The sequence below is a fragment of the Monodelphis domestica genome, chromosome 1 (assembly GCF_027887165.1).
Source record: "Monodelphis domestica isolate mMonDom1 chromosome 1, mMonDom1.pri, whole genome shotgun sequence".
Classification (NCBI taxonomy): Eukaryota; Metazoa; Chordata; class Mammalia; order Didelphimorphia; family Didelphidae; genus Monodelphis; species Monodelphis domestica.
Window position 1 is genome coordinate 41,395,474 of NC_077227.1, and position 16,631 is coordinate 41,412,104.

The window sequence follows — 16,631 nt, forward strand, 5'->3', positions numbered from 1 at the left end:
AAAGGGTTCTGGGGAGCCTCTCCCAGGGGCAACTTCCCGTTTGCCAGCCCAACAGCTGTTTGCCACAGTGGCATGTAGGGGCTGTAACAGCAATCTGGGCCCATAAATGAATCACTTGTCCACAGCAGAGCTAAATAGTTCTAATTTTAGCTGAGATAAAAAGAGAGCTTGGGCAAAGGATGAGGTAGCGACTCGCCCATCCATTTCTTGCCACAGACAAAAATTCCTTTTCCTCTAGCCAGTCTGATCTCAGGGAAAAGAGCTGGCCCACTTTAAGCCAAGCAGGTCTGAGGAATCCAAGGCCTGCCCTACCTCAAGGCCAGGGCTGCCTTTACCCCTCCTAGGAGCCAACACAGTTGTTCCTTAGTTCTGCTGGATCCCCGTCTCTTCATCTATCCAGTGGTGAGATATGAGATGAGAAAAGGGGCAAAGAGTAAGTCAGCCACTCTGGGCTCACTCCATGGTAACCCAAAAGCAGAAATGGTCAAAGAAGCTGTGTGCAAGGGCATTTTATCGCCTGGACATCTGCTCATCTGCAAAATCTAATTTGTCAACCAGCATTGCACCATTAAATTGTTTTATGCCCTTCATAACTCACCGATAGAGCTTCTGTCGAGTTTCTAGTTCTTTGCGTCTGTGCTGCTTGAGGAGGTGAATTTGGTCATCCTTAGCCAGCTTTGCTATGAAAAAAAGGGAGAGAAAACAAATGTAAAAGGAACCAGAGGGAATTACCAATCTGTAGAAAGAATTGGAAGTCCTACAGCATCCATTCCTATTGTAAGAAGTATTGGAAACCAAGGGCTGATCCATCTTCAGATTGGGTCTCAGACTTAAATTTTGGCACCACTAGCCATAAGGAGACCAAGAGGTGCATGACCATGGAAGTGGGTGTTATTAAGAGAAGGGACAAATCTTGCCTCAGACACTTCCCAGCTGGGTGACCCTGGGCAAGTCACTTGACCCTATTGCCTAGCCCTTACCACTCTTCTGCCTTGGAACCAATACACAGTATTGATTCTAAGACAGAAGGTAAGGGTTTAAAAAAAGAGAGAGAAGGGAGCTCTCCCACTCTTGATTCTTAGAGTTTACATAGAAATAGAAGAATTTCAAGGAAGAAAAGCAAGTCTTGAGGTCAACTCCCTCATCTCAAAGTAGTGGTCCCTTCCTTTCTAAGATCCTGGATCTCTGGTAAGCACAGCATCCCTCAAGTCATAATTACATTGCCATATAAGCCCTTGAAAGAAATCTTCTAGGACTCACCTCTCCCATCACGGAGGACAACTTCACCCTCTCCAGAGAACCAGCGGTAGCAGGGGAACTCAATGTATTCTCCATAGGGAGTTTTCAAAGTGATATACTTAAGATACCAATCATCATGGAGCCAATACTTTCGTTTTTCAATTTTGATCAGAAGGATCTCTCCCAGTTCTTCATCCACAGTCACATCATAAGAATCTATCTGTACAGAATAAAAAAAAAAAACCAAATGCAACTTGTAGTCTAATAAACATATTAAAGTTCTAACAGATTTATGCCAATCAATCATTTGAAGTTTTCTTGCATTGTAGAACAAATGGAAGATTAATGGTGTATCTGTAGACTTCACTCTTTCCCCTATCTCCATGGTTACTCAATTTTTTTGCCAAGGGATATCCAGATTTCAAGTTTTCTATTCTTCATTTGATAAGCTTAATAAAAGTATCTGACTTGTAGCAAAATAGGAAGATAAAGACATAAGAAAGCTAGGAACTCCCAAAATCTTCCTAAAAAAAAAAAAGGCAGCAATAGATTGCCAAAGAAAACTTCTAGAAAAAGAAGATACAGCAAATAGATTTTAAAACCACACCTCTAGTAATGAATAGATATTGTGCATTAAACAAAATTTTAGGGGAGACTAAATGAAGGAAAAGATTAATTTAACACCAACAATATCCCCTACAAATGGAGCTAAAACTATTACAGAACACAATTGTGAATAATAACCACGCTAAATTAGATAAGAGTAGAACTGACAAAGTTTTTTTTTTTAAAGACACAAACAAGAGGATAAAGGAACTTTTAGCACTTGGAATTATCCATGGATAACATAAAAATGTGGATGAGAAATAGAATTGTTTTATTGGGAGGCAAAATAGTATAGATGGAAGAACAATAAGCAAAAAAAAAAAGCTAAAAAAATCTATACATCTGAAAATTACTCAAAAACCTTCAAACAAAAGTTAAAAAACTAGAGTTGACTCAGAGAAATAAACCAAGACATAATGAATTTCCTGAAAATGATGAAAAAGAAAAAAAAGTCAAATATGAGTTTAGGAAATCATGCCAGTAAAATTTTCAGTTACTAAAATTAAGAGATAAATTGCAGACTTATAGAATATACTAGATGGTGAAAAAGGACAAATTCCAGATTCAAACTATGCAGTCCTTTGTCATCAGACTCCCAAACTATAATTATAGAGAAGTTTTTTTAAAAAAAATAAGCCAAATAAAAAACATCTATATCAACAAAATGTTTATCTGAATAACTCAAGATTTTTCACCCAAATGAGAAATAATAGAAATAACTGGCATATCATATACCCTGAATCCAGAGAAATTATGCTTCCTTTTAAGATGATCTCCTTAGCTAGATGAGGCATATATTTTCTAGTCATTTAATATCATTTAATGATAATATTAATAAATAGTCATTTGATAATATTATCAATGACAAGTTAATAACATACACAAGAATCTCAGCTATTCTTAGAGAATTGGTCAGTATTGTCTAAGACCTTTGATGCTGCAGTCACGTATAAAGAACCTCAACAAGGACAACTGATTGAACTTGAAAATTATTAATAACTAAGCATTGGCTTAATGTAATTGCTATAAACAGTAGTAGAGTTGTTTGAATCATCAGCTTTCTTAAAGTAACCACCTGGGGAGAAAGGCAGTCCAACAAGACAGTAAGAGTATTTATATAATGATATAATGTAATTGCTTCAGGAATATAGAAAAGAAACAATAGTTTTGGCTTTATTAACATACACTTCAATGCAAATACCACTGATGGGAAACAAAGAAGTGCTGAATTGTGTTGGTTGGTAACTAAAGGATATAAAGTGATTTGGGGAGGAAATGATGAATATTTAAGATATATAATATGGGGGGGGGGAGTTGGTCAAGACACCAGGATAGCATTCAATTAAAAATTGTAGGTGAATAAATCACAATTTGGTGAAAAATATAAAGAGATACATGTCACAGCAATGGAGTCCTCCTAATTTATAGAGCGCTCAGAACTTGATTAATTGTCCATTTTCCATCATTGGCTCTACTTGGTTCCTACTGTGATAAGTACACTGGGTGGCTCCATACCCCATCTGCATTTCAGCTTTCTTTTGTATAGTGACTTCTCCCCGGTAGATTATAAGCTCTTTGAGGGCAAGAATTATCTCTTTTTTATTTTATGACCTGTACCTGGCACACAGTAGGAGATTAATTAATGTTTATGAAATTGAATTGAAGAGGAAGAATGGATTCCCTGACATGATGCAAAGACAAGGGAAAAAGAGTTGAAGGGTTACAATTGAGGACAATAGGGAACTAAACAGTCTGACTAAAACAGGTTGCATGAATAATAGTAATGATGATAACAGCATTTATACAGCACTTAAAGGTTTGCAAAGTGCTTTACAAATATTTGATTGTTTGATCCTCACAACAACCCTGGAAGGTAGGTCCTGTTATTATGGCCATTCTGTAGATGTGGAAGCTGAAGAGAAGCGAAATTATTTGTCCAGAATTGCATAGTTAGGGTTCCAGTTAGGAATTGAATTGAATCAGATTTTCTGCCCTCCAGATCCAATCTCTCAATCCACAGTGCCATCTAGCTGCTGCTAATATAAGTCTGGAGAAGTACAAAGGAGCCAGGCTTTCAAGGGTCTTAGATACCAGACTGTGAATTTGTATTTTATCATGGAGAACACAGGAAGTCATTGAAGATTCTTATTTGAGGAGCTGACATAGCCAGACCTGTATTTAGGAATATAAATTTGGCTACTCTGTGGAGAATGAATGGATAAGAAAGGGGAGAGATAAGAAGCAGGTAGGCCAACTGATAAGCTATTGTAATAGTACAGGCAAAAAGAGATGAGTACAAAGGTAATAGGTTTGATAGATTTGATAGAGATAAAATGGACAAATGACTGGATATGGAAATGGAAGAAGAAAGTCAAGAATGGACAAAGGACTGGATAAGGAAATAGAAGGAGGAGAAAGTCAAGAATGAACAAATGACTGGATTAGGAAATGGAAGGAAAAGGAAGAGTCAAGAATTTCTCTTGGTTTTAAATCTGGGTGACTGAAAGGAGTGAGTGAAGTTTTGAAGAAGGATGAGTTTATGGCAACAATAATGCATTCTTTTGGGGACATGTTGAGTTTACAGAGATAAAATAATAAAGAACTGTAATTCAGGATAGTAATTAGGGTTAAATACATACATTTGGGAGTCATTTGCCTAGAGGTGTTAATTTGACCTATGGGAATTGATGATATTGCCAAGGGAGTGTAGAGAAAAGAAGACCCGAGGTTGAGAAGATGATACCCAGTAAAGGAGTCTGAGAAGGAATAATCAGTCAGGTAAGAGGAGAACTAAGAGAAAGAAAGTTAGAGAAGCCAAGAGAGGAGATAGTATTCAAGAGTAAATAGGGAGGAGGAAGCTAGATGGTTCAGGGAATAGAGAGCCAAGCCTAGGGATGGGAGGTTCAAATTTAGCCTCAGAATGACACTTCCTAGGTGGGTGACCCCTGGGCAAGTCACTTAAACTCCATTGCTTAGCTCTTACCACTCTTCTGCTTTGGAACCAAAACATAGTATTGATTCTAAAATGGAAAGTAAGAGCTTAAGAAGAAAAGAGTAAGTGGAGATTACCAATGTCAAAAGCTAGAGAGAGATCAAGAATTGGGAAAAGGCTGAATTTAGCCATTAGATCTTTGGTTCTCAAAAGAAACTATAATAATAGTTGATTTGTACATAATGTTTTAAGGTTTACAAAGTGCTTTATATATATTATCTCATTTGTTTCTCACAACCTCATGATATAGGTAACCACAAATATTATCTCCAAATAGATAAGGAAACGGAAGCACACAAAGTTAAAGGATTTTCCCAGTCATTCTGTCAATAAATGTTAGAGGAAGAATTCAAATATGGGTGTTTTCAGACCCTAAACCCAATGTTCTCTCCATTACACCAATGCCCATATGAAAAAGTGATGAAATACTCCATTCATCAAAGAAATTCAATCCATCCCATCAGCACCCCCTATTTGAGAAGATCAAATTTCGTGATGACACCCACCTCCTTGCAGACACCCAGGTCCATCTCTGCATCTTCTCTATCTCCCCTTTTATAGCCAATCATTTGCCAAGTTCTGTCAATTCTACCTCCATATAATCTCTCAACTATCTACTTTTGTCCAGTCAACACAGCTATCATCTTAATTTAGGTCCTCATCACTTCTCTCACTTGGACAGAACTATTACAGATTGCTAATTGTCCTATTTGCCTCCACTGTCTCCTCTCCAATCTACTGCTTTCAAAATAGTTTTCCTAAGGCATAGATCTGAACTTGTCCCTCCCTGCTCAAAAATATTTAGTAATATTAATAATATGGTGTTGATCAATGACACATGTAAAACCCAGTGGAATTATTCGTTGGCTCTGGGGGGTGGGAGTGGGGAGGAGGGGAGGGAAAGAACACGAACCATGTAACATGGGAAACTATTCTTAATTAATTAACATTTTTCAATTCAAAAATTATTTAGTGATTCTCTAGTGCCTCTAGGATCAAATACAAATTCCTTAGCCTGGCACTGAAGGTCCTCTACTGTCTGGTTCCGATCTATCTTTCCATCCTTGCGTATACCCTGAATTCTGGTCAGACAGAACTACTGGGTGCTTCCCAAACTCCCGTCAATTTTCTACCTCCATTCATTTACACAGGTCTAGAATTCATTTGCTTCTTATTTCTGCCTTTCAAAATCTTCATCTTCCTCCCAAGATCAACTCAGTTGTCATCTCCTCCCCCTTTTGAGACATCCTTGATTTCTCTAAACCAAAAGCTTCCTTCCATCTTCAAGCATGCCTAGTGCACTTTCTCTGAATCTCTCCTTTGCTCTCATTACTGCTTATCTTAGGTTATACTTGACTGCTTTGTGTCATATTAGGTTGAGAAAGAGAGTACTGTGCAGGAGAGTGCTAGATTTGAAGTCAAGAGAACCTGGGTTCAAATTCTGCCTTGCCACTTGCAACTTGCATGAACTGGTCACGTGTCCCCCCACCCCTCACTCCCTCACCCAGAACTCATTCTTCCTTTTGGTAAAGGAGGGAGTTGGACTCAGTGATCTAGAAATTCTCTTCCCATTCTAAAACTCTGATCCTCTGACCCTAAGGAGAAGGTAAGCCCCTTGAAGGCAGGGACTATTTCCTATTTTCTTTGTATCCTCAGAGCCTAGCAAACGATCTGGTATGTAGTAGGTAATTAAAAATAGATATATGTTGAACTGAACTGAGATTCTCTAGAAAATGCAAAGTTTCATTTTAAAAATTAGTCATGCTACTGAAAAATGAGGGCTAGAAATCTTCTCATTTTGCTTAAGAAAGGCATAAACTTCCCAGAGCAATCAATTAATCAACAAGCAATTATTAATTGCCCGTTATGTGCGTTCAGCTGATATTCTGGCCTAAGGAGACATCTCTTTCCAGTGAGTTATTTTGAAAGGGCTGGTCTAAAAGGAAGGGTGCTCCTTATTATATTTTATTATATACATATATAATAAAATATAATGTAAATATATTATATTTACCTTCTGAGGTAGAGTGTATCAATCACATGATGGTGATAATAATCTTGGGAAGACTATGTTGAACTTTTGGGGAAAGAAGAACTCACATCATGTCAAGAGGTTGCTCCAAAAGGGCAGAATTCAATTGAAACCTGCAATCTCATGAGGCTATGGAATGTTATATGCCTCAGTTTCTCCCTGTATGTAAAATGGGGATAGTAATACCTGTGTTTCCTATCACACACACTTGTGTGGCTCTAGTGAGATTATATCTATAAAGCATTTTGTAAACCTTCAAGTGTTATTTACATTTTATTTTATTGATTTATTTTTTTAAACCCTTACCTTCCGTCTTAGAGTCAATACTGGGTATTGGCTCCGAGGCAGAAGAGTGGTAAGGGCTAGGCAATGGGGGTCAAGTGACTTGCCCAGGGTCACCCAGCTGGGAAGTGTCTGAGGCCAGATTTGAACCTAGGATCTCCAGTCTCTAGGCCTGGCTCTCAATCCACTGAGCTCCCCAGCTGCTCCCTATTGTCTCCATTTTTTTTTAAAACCCTTACCATCTTGGAGTCAATACTGTATATTGGCTCCAAGGCAGAAGAGTGGTAAGGACTAGGCAATGGGAGTCAAGTGACTTGCCCAGGGTCACCCAGCTGGGAAGTATCTGAGGCCAGATTTTAACCTAGGACCTCCCATCTCTAGGACTGGCTCTCAATCCACTGAGCTCCCCAGCTCCCCCCTGTTATTTACATTTTGACTGTTATTATGTGTATGTGTGTAGTTTACCAACCCTAAAGGATCTGTAAAGTGTGTTGTAGACCTTAGCTCATGAGATCTTCACAACATCACTATAAGATAAGTATGGCAGGTACCTTGCTTTGGGTTATGCAAACATTCTTCATTTTTATATATTCAAATCCATCTATCTTCCATGATTCTATGTGTTGATTAATCAAACATTTTCCACATTTCTACAAAGACTATAGTTGCCATTCCATTACCTTCCAATATTTTATGACCTTTTGTTTTCCATTTAGCTTAATGATCCATTTGGTTATTTTTGTGTGTTACGAGAAATTTGGTTATAATTTCATTTGGTACATGAACTTTTAAACATCTCTCTGGTTCTGAATATGGACAGGCCATTCCTTGTCCTGTGGGTTACCCAAAGGGTAAACACTTTTAACATTCTGATCAACCAACATGCCACTGAGGCAGAAAAGAGGAAACTGCTTCTCTGTATGCCATAGGTCTTGTTCTGTGGTCCTTACTTAAGCAATTTTTCCAAGGACTGAGGAACTAAGCCTTTGGTTTGGCTTTAGAAGACATCCCAGTGGTTTCAAATGTGTCTCTCTGAGGAAGAGGTAGTCGATAAACAATAGCTAAGTGTCTACTATGTGCCAGGGACTGTGCTGAGCCCTGGAAGAAACAATCACAGTACTCTCAAAGGAGCCAATGTACAAACTCAACTAGGCAGTCCAATTCCCACCCTTGAAATTCTTTATGTTTCTTGCGACTAAGAGATTTTCACATTCCTGTTTGTCCCAATCTGTTACAGATCCTCTGGGACTTAGAAGAGGTAGACTGGCCAGTGACGAGTGCCCTTATTGGCCACTGGACTTTAAAAACCATGTAGATGGGACTCTCTTTGCTATAACTCTCCAGAAGAATCTTGTACTCCAATAAGGGTTGGGGAAGAAAGGGCCCTTCCGTACCTTGGTCTCGTGGCAATTCTACCACCACTTCCCACGTGGCATGGACTCAGTTGGAAGGACGGTGGGATGCCTGGATGCTTTTTCTCTTTTAATGTTTGTTTTTTCAGGATCTTGGGCAAAACATGGATCCTGGGAGGGATGTCCAGGTCTTGTGAGTTTGAAAGGTTTAGAAGACAGTAAGGGGAGCTTTGGAGAAGACGATCCTCTAAGTCTAGCCGTTTGGCTAGCAGATATTTGGCCATTGCCCAGCCAAGATGAAATACACAATGTCTAGCAATACTGTAGGCTGTTTTATGTCTCAATGATGTTTAAATGTTTTGATCCGAGCATATTATCCAAGTAAGCTAAATTTGTTGCTGATCCCTGTTCTATTAATGAATGCTTATACATTTTTATTTGTGTGCCTTGGAGGTTTAATAGACATTACCTGTGGCGTGACAATTACTATTGTACCCTGAGAATATTTCTTTTATTTCTTCTTTTAAGAGGCTCGATTAGCTTTGGGAGACCTAATCTAATTAACTATCATTAAAATTTATCCCTGGGGATCTGGGGTGGTGGATTCAATAAATCAATGACACAGGCTCTCCAGGACTGAACCTGGGTCCAAACTGTATGGCCGGGTATAGGACATGGAGGGTGAGTGTTCTAGATCCTAAGGGCTCAGCTCAGTAGTTCCTCGAGGATAGTCCTTGATATAATAAAATGTACCCATTTGAAAATGTGAGCTAATATAAAATACAATGGAGAAAACTCATCAAGGTAGAGTAGAAACAGAGAAGAGAAGAGGGCTCAGGACAGAACCCATCCGTGCTTGGGGAAAGAGGAATATTAACCAGGAAGGAGACTGAGAAACAGTCATTCTATGGGTAGAAGGAGAGAAACCGAGGAGGAGGAAGAGGAGGACGAGGAGGAGGAAGAGTGTCCCAATATACCGAAAGGTCCAGCAACATATGGAATGAAAAAAGGCCAATGAGTTAGCAGTGGAGAGATCACCAGTGGCCTTTGAGAGAACAGTTAGAACATTTATTGGGTTTGCCTCATTTTGTTAAAAATGAATGCTCCAACAACATGACTAAGATGGAAATGTGTTTTTGCTTGACCATACATGTATAGCCCGGGTCAGATTGCTTACGTTCTTGGGGAGGGAAGAAGGAAGATAGGGAGATGGACAATTTGGAGCTTATCATTTTGGAAGACATGTTAAAATTGTTATTATATGTAAGCGGGAAAATAAAATACAAAAATGAAAAAGAAGAATACTCTAGTTTTGCTCATAGGAAAATCCACAAGATTGAAATTTATTCCGCTATCAAGTATAGAAAGCTAGTATAGAAAGCCCTGCAAGTACTAGAGAGCAAAAAGCAACGAGGAAAGAGGCAGAGGAGGAATTGAGCAAGAAGGAAGAAGAGGAGGAAGAGGAAGGAAAAAAGGAGGAAGTGTAGGGAAAAAATTACAAGAGTATGGTATATAGGCTCAAGTCACGTAAAACCAGAGAGAAGAAAGAAAAAGCTAAAGGAAAAAGGCCAGAACTGTGCGGACCTGATTGGATTAGAACCAGACATCATTTCCCAGGATAGTAACCAGGGGCATGGTGGAAACCACAGAGTGGAAAACTAAAGACCTGGGAGAAGGGGAGCGGGAAGGCATATTCTATTGTTCTATGAGTTACCCCCTTCAAACATTTTCCATTCAAGTATGCCATTTTTCAGAAAAGGAAACTGAGGCACAAGGAGGCAAAACGACTTGCCTAGGATCACATAGTTAATAAGTGACTGATGCAGGATTCAATTCTGGTCTTCCCGAGTTTAGATCCAACAATCTAGCCACTATAACACCTCATGGACACTAGAAAAGGTAAATAGTACATTTAAAATACATAGAATAGAGGGGACCTGCCTTGGCACTCTGCCTCTAACCAAGGATGCCTTTCTTAGGTTCTCAGGACTCCAGGACACTCTCTAAGGCTGTAAATTAGGAAGGTAGAATGGCATAATGGATAGAAGAGCTAAATCGGGAGTGAGGACCTGGGTCCAAATTCTGCCTCTGCCTCTTAGTACCTATGTGACCTTGGGGAAGTCACTTTACATCTGAGCCTGTTTCTTCATCTACAGAATGAAAGGGTTGGACAAGATGGCCTCGAAGGACCCTAGTACCCTTCTAGAAGAATTGCTCATCAGCACTGGCAGGAGGCGTTTCAACACTGAAAGAACCAGCAAACAAGGAATAATTACTACTGGAGTTCGGTGGGTCTGTACCCAAGTGTAGATCAATGCTAGTGGGTCTGAACATGATCTCAAACACCAACATGATTAAAAAAAAAGGCACTCATTCTCAGCAGTCATTTCCCAAAGTGTTCTCTTTCACCACCACTGAGAAGAAAAGGCAGAATGTGCTGGAGCTAGAAAAGAGGAAGTAGCGTCTGGGACTGTGCAAGAGAGAATGCGAAAGTCTTTTGCATCAACAGGAACTTTCTCAAAAAGCTGAAAAGAAAAAAAAAAACCACCCAAGTCCACACAAATGAGCCCATGGACAATGGCGGCTCGGTCTCCGGAGCTGGTTTGCATGGCTCCAGACTAAGAGCCCAAGCCTTTCTTTGCTTCTCTGAATTCAGTTGGTGAAAATGGAGTATTTGCCATGCAAATCTCATACAAAATCTGCTAGAGGTCTTATTAGCTATATCTATTCATCAGTATCATTTCCATGGATCCATGGAAAGAGGAGGAAGGGGAAAGTAAGTCAGTGGGAAAGGGCCTCCACCTTGTCCGTAAAAGACATCATTCTTCTTTTCCCAATAGTCATCACCAGCAGCAAAATGGTTCACAGTAAGAAAAGGCATAGGAGGCAGCCTGAGGGCTTGGGTCCCAATCCTTCTCACTGCCTAGAGAACTTGGCCAGGTCACTTCATGGAACACCAAGTTCCTCAATCTAGAAAATGATGGGGATGGGACTAGATGATTCCTAAATTCTCCCTAAACTCTTCATCTATGAATCTATACCATGATTCACTCCATGTATGCCTGTAAAACAAGGGCACCAGCCTAGGGGGACCCTAAATGAGCCTGAAATCGCTGTCAAGATCCTATTAATATGATTAATATGAGTCTCTACGTCTTAGTGATTCGACTTCATCAGCCCCCCATCTGTCTCTTTTCCATATTCAGCCCACACTCGCCCTTATCCAGGCCATCATCTTCTCTTGCGTAGACCATCGTGACAGTCTCCTAATATTCTTTCCTGACATCTGGGCAGTCTCCCCTCTCCAACCCATCCCCAACCAATGTCTGATTGGCATTCCTGGAGTACAAAGCCTGACAGTGTCACCCCTCAGTCCAGGAATTGCCTTGAGGTTAAAATATAAACCATTCTGTCCGGCATTTAAGGCCCTTCACAATCTGGAATCCAGCTGATCACACACCATTCCCCCTCATACTCAAGCCAAATAATAGTCTCCTGTACTCGTCATTCCATATCCCACCTCTGCTGCAAACTTTAGGTTCCTGGAATGTTTCTCCCATTACTTCCCACTCCTGGAAAACCTGGCTCCCCTCAAGGCTCAGTTGAAGTGCCAAGAAGATTTCCCTGATTTCTCTGGCTTTTAATGTGCTACGAGCCCCATCCCCTCTCCTCCCACCATACAGCATTTTAAAAATATAGCCTATATTTTTAATTAACCATTCAGCAGCTAGGTGGTCCAGTGGATAGAGTGATGGGCCTGGAGTCAGGAAGAGCGAAATTCAAATATGATCTCAAATACTCTCTAACTGTGTAACCCTAGACAAGTCACTTAATCTCTATCTGCCTCAGTTCCTTCATCTGTAAAATGGGGATAATTATTGCACTGACCTCCCCAGATTGTTGTGAGGACCAAATAAGATATCTGTAAAGGGTTTTGCAAACCTTAAGGTGCTTTATAAATGCTAACTATTGTTATTACTATCTTCCTCCTCCTCTTCCTTCCCCTGTCTCCCCTTCATAGGTTATAGACTCCTTAAGAGCAGTGACTGCTTCACTTTTGTGTTTATATCCTCAGCACCAAAGACAGTATTTGGTACACTATAGGTGCTTAATAAATGTTTGTTGACTGGTTGATTGATTAGGAAGAACACTGAATTTGGAGTCAGAAGACTAAGTTTAAATATAGATTCTTCCCCTTATTATCTATATGACCTTGGGTAAGTCACTTCTATTCTGTAAACCTCAGTTTCTTCATCTGTAAAGGAAGGAAGATTGAACTAGATGACCATGAAGGTTCTTCCCAATTCTAAATCATCTACAATGAATGATATAATTGCATGCACCAGGAAAGATGGTTGATGAGTGTTGAGATTGGTTCTGCTGTACTTTTTTCTTTCTTAATCTCTGTTATAAAAGATATATCAGGGGGCAGCTGGGTGGCTCAGTGGATTGAGAGTCAGGCCTAGAGATAGGAGGTCCTAGGTTCAAATGTGACCTCAGACAGTTCCCAGCTGTGTGACTCTGGGAAAGTCACTTAACCCCCATTGTCTAGCCCTTACCTCTCTTCTGCCTTGGAACCAATACACAGTAAGGATTTAAAATAAATAAATAAAAATAAAAGGTATTTCAAAGGTCAAGGAAGAGAGGAATGATATTCAGAAATGAAGGTGATGGGAAAAAACCCAAAAGGCATCAATAGAAAAATAAATAAAATGGATCATTTTAAAGGGTCTATATCATACTACCCAGAAGCCTCACTATTATCCCATGATTGGAGTCTATCATGGGAGAGAGCTTATCATGAAATGGGGTCTCTTTGGCCCATCAGTACTTTAACCCACTTGGAGAAGAGTCTAAGAGAGGGGCAGGGGCAAAATTATGTATGATTCCTATCACTACTACAAAGGACTCCAGTGATATTCTGGGCATTTCACTTAGAATCAAACTTGTAAAGCTTTAGCCTGAAAATTGTATCTTTCTATCACATTAAAGAATGAGTTATGTGGGTTACTTTAGGCTGTTAAGATGAGAAATGAGAGGATTCAAACTAAGAGGAAAAAATGTCTTTCTTTGACATTCATTCATTCATTCATTCATTCATTCATTCATTCATTCATTCATTCATTCAGTACCACCAAATGCTAAGATCTAGGGAAAGTTTTGTCCAGATTAGAAGATCTGCTCATTCCTTAATACTACTTTTCCTAACTGCTATGGCTCATGATCTCCTTGAGCACCAGGACCTCCTAATTCTTCTTTAAATTCATCTCTTCCCCCAGCACCTAGCCCTTGACATAGTGGATGCTTGCAAAGTGTTAGCAGATTTGAGCTGGCAAGAAAATAATTGAATAATTTCTGCACCTCTCCTTGACTTGATGCAGCTGTGAAATCTTCTATAATGGAGGCAATTCTTTCTTACCAAGATGGATTTAATTTGCAGCCTTCAAGTTATGGAATCATAAGGGAGGGACCTTCTGGCTGTTTTTTTCTAAGCTTTGCCTACAAAAAATGCAATCAGGAACCACCCAGACCTTCCTTGAAGACCTCCAGGTACGAGGAACTCATTTTCTGCCTTCAACGACTTGCGCCATAGCTTCCACTTTTAGATAGCTCCAATTGTTAGGAAAATATCTGCTCCCTGCACTCCAGAACAAAACTATTTGGTACCATCTAGGAAATGCAGGCTCAGAGAGTTTAAATAATTTGTCAACAGCCCCACAGCTAGCAAGTGTCAAGGCAGAGTCTGAACCCAGATTTTTTCACTTCACATCCAACCATCTTTACATTATTATGACTGGTATTTGTGAGTCTACTGCAGGTCATCAGTCCATCTGCCAACCCCGAGGAAAGAGCAATCAGCAATTGCTTCTTCCTTCCTTTGGTCACTGGCTGGGGGTGGGGGTGGGGGTGGCTATTTGCTAAATAATCAAGGAAGGGACAAACAAGTTTTCAATGAGATGTCACCATATTTGTGAAGGTGGTGGTGACACCTCCACAAGTCTTTAGAGGTAGAAGGCACCTTTGGGGGTCATCAAGCCCAACTTCATGAATTGGCCTCTCCCTGACAGACTGGTGCTGGAGTGACTCTACAGGGAGCCAAGATAAATGGTTAGGAGTGTCAAGGGCTCATGGGTTTCCTAGGATTTAGAGTTCAAGGGGACCTCAGAGAATATCTCTACCACCACCCCTAATTTTCCAGATGAGGAAAATGAGGTTCAGAAAAGTGAATTAAGTTGCCCCAACTCACTCCAAGTCTTGGATTTGAACCGGATTGGGTAGGTCCTCTGGTTCCTAATTCTGGGCTCTAGCCACTAGACAACCCTGCTCTTTGGTGTCCTAGGCAAATCTGGAATACTTGAATAACTTCCAGCCCTACCCCACCCCAGGACTCAGCCCTCTGGGACCTCTCACCCTCACCTAGATGCAGCTCTGCCACCAAGACTAGGTGTGTGCCTGGACAAATCATTCCATCTTTCTGAGCCTGCCCTTATCCCCATCCTCGGTGAGGATGGAGACGTGAGCTTAGAACCCAAACCCTGTGTGAATACCGGAGAAAAGAAGGGCTATACAAAAAAGAAGGGGCCATGAGGATGAAGAGAAGCAGAACACCTCCTTCCCCTAAAAGAGTGGTGCAAGAGATCGAGTGCAGGATTTCCAGTCTAGGGCTCAGGGTTCGAATTCTGACTGTACTACTTGCTATCTTTGTGATGTTGGCTGTGTCCTGTCTCCCCATCTGGACCTCAGTTTCCTTCCTTGTAAGATAAAGAACTTGGTGCCTTCCTTTGGCCTCTCTCCTCCTCCCCCCAAGACCTAGGAGATCTCTTCCAACTCTGGGCACCCTAGATCAGGGAGAGGCTTCCAGGGCTCTAGGGGTTCACCAGAGGACTCTTCCCTGTCCTCTTAGTCACTGGGATCTCTAAGCGCCATTCTAGGAGGAGCCCCCTAGGCCCAGCACTCACCGCCCCCCTCTCGAAGTCATTGTAGAATGGCTTGTCCAGCAGGTGCTTCTCGCTGCAGCGCAAAGAGCCCACGAGGGTCAGGTAGATGTAGTCGTCAGTGCCGGCAAACCACTGGTTGCCGGTGGCCACTGTCACGGTGTAGGAAGGCATGGCCAGGCTGGGGGCTGCGGAGGAGGACCAGAGCCAGGGCTGGGGTTGCAGCGGTCTCACTCCTGCCACAAGGAGCCCGTCCTGGGGAGAAGCCAGGGGGCGGAGCCTGGGGCATGCTGCCCCACCCCTCTCCTAGGACCTCCCCCCTTCTCCGGGAGGGGCCCACACACCCTCACCCATCATCTGGGACCCAGAACTCCCATCTCGGGCTCCCAAGCTAACGCTTTCTCCTCCGCACCGGAACCAGACAAAACAGGAAAACTGAGTCCCTGGGAGGGTAAGCCACTTGCCCAAAGACACACAGGTTTGAGAGCCAGAGGCAAGATCCCGACCCCTCCGCATCTCTCTGTCCCTGTGCTTCCCTACACACAAACGTATCAGAATCACCCCCCTCCGCCCCCCAAAAAAGGAGAAAAAAAGAAAAAACTTTTGCAAGACTTTGGCATCCTGTGCGCCCGCGCGGGCACACGCACGTGCACGCGCGCACACTCACTCACATGTGCGCGGGCACGCTTAATGCTAGTTCTCCTTCCTCTGCTCCCCCCCAACTTAAACCTCTCACTGTCCGGGACGTGAAGCTCACGGCTCCAGGGAGCTCATTGGAGGCCTTACTGAGTGTGAGGGGCTGAGACACAGAAAAAAGCAAAACCAACCCCAGCGGGCACGAGGGTTTGCTTCCTTTCACTGTCCCAGGCTCCTCCGCGCACCGGCTCTGGGCATCCCGAGTTGAGAGGAGGGGGAGAGGGGAAGCGGGGAAGGGCCACAGAGTTACGGGACTCGCGAAGCCCAGTTCCAAATGGGGATCGGAGACATTAAAGCCAGGGTTCACTTCAGAGTTCTGCGTTCTACATTCTAATGTTCTACTGGTCCAGGTTTCCATCTCTCTTATTACAGGACTTCCTCATTCCAGGCAGGAGAAAGGCAAAGGTAAGGATAAACAAAATGAACAAAGGGGCAAGGATGCCCCGGAGAGGAGTAAGGCAGTTTTAGGACCCTGATTAACTAGCTTGGCATGCGCT

General features: G+C 41.8%; 1 protein-coding gene across 2 annotated transcripts in view; it reads right to left on the reverse strand.

The window, feature by feature from the left end:
- The window catches only part of ALOX5 (arachidonate 5-lipoxygenase), a 70,387-nt gene extending 54,692 nt beyond the window's left edge, over positions 1-15,695 (reverse strand). Inside the window, exons 1-3 of one of the 2 annotated variants that reach the window (XM_007478074.3) lie at positions 15,463-15,695; positions 1,261-1,459; positions 599-680 (exon numbers count right to left, since the gene is read on the reverse strand). In XM_007478074.3, the coding sequence (XP_007478136.2) occupies positions 599-680; positions 1,261-1,459; positions 15,463-15,612 (431 nt within the window). In that variant the 5' untranslated portion in view covers positions 15,613-15,695. The remainder of the gene's footprint in view (positions 1-598; positions 681-1,260; positions 1,460-15,462) is intronic. The other variant, XM_001364218.3, reaches the window with a different exon arrangement.
- Between the last annotated feature and the right edge of the window lie 936 nt (positions 15,696-16,631).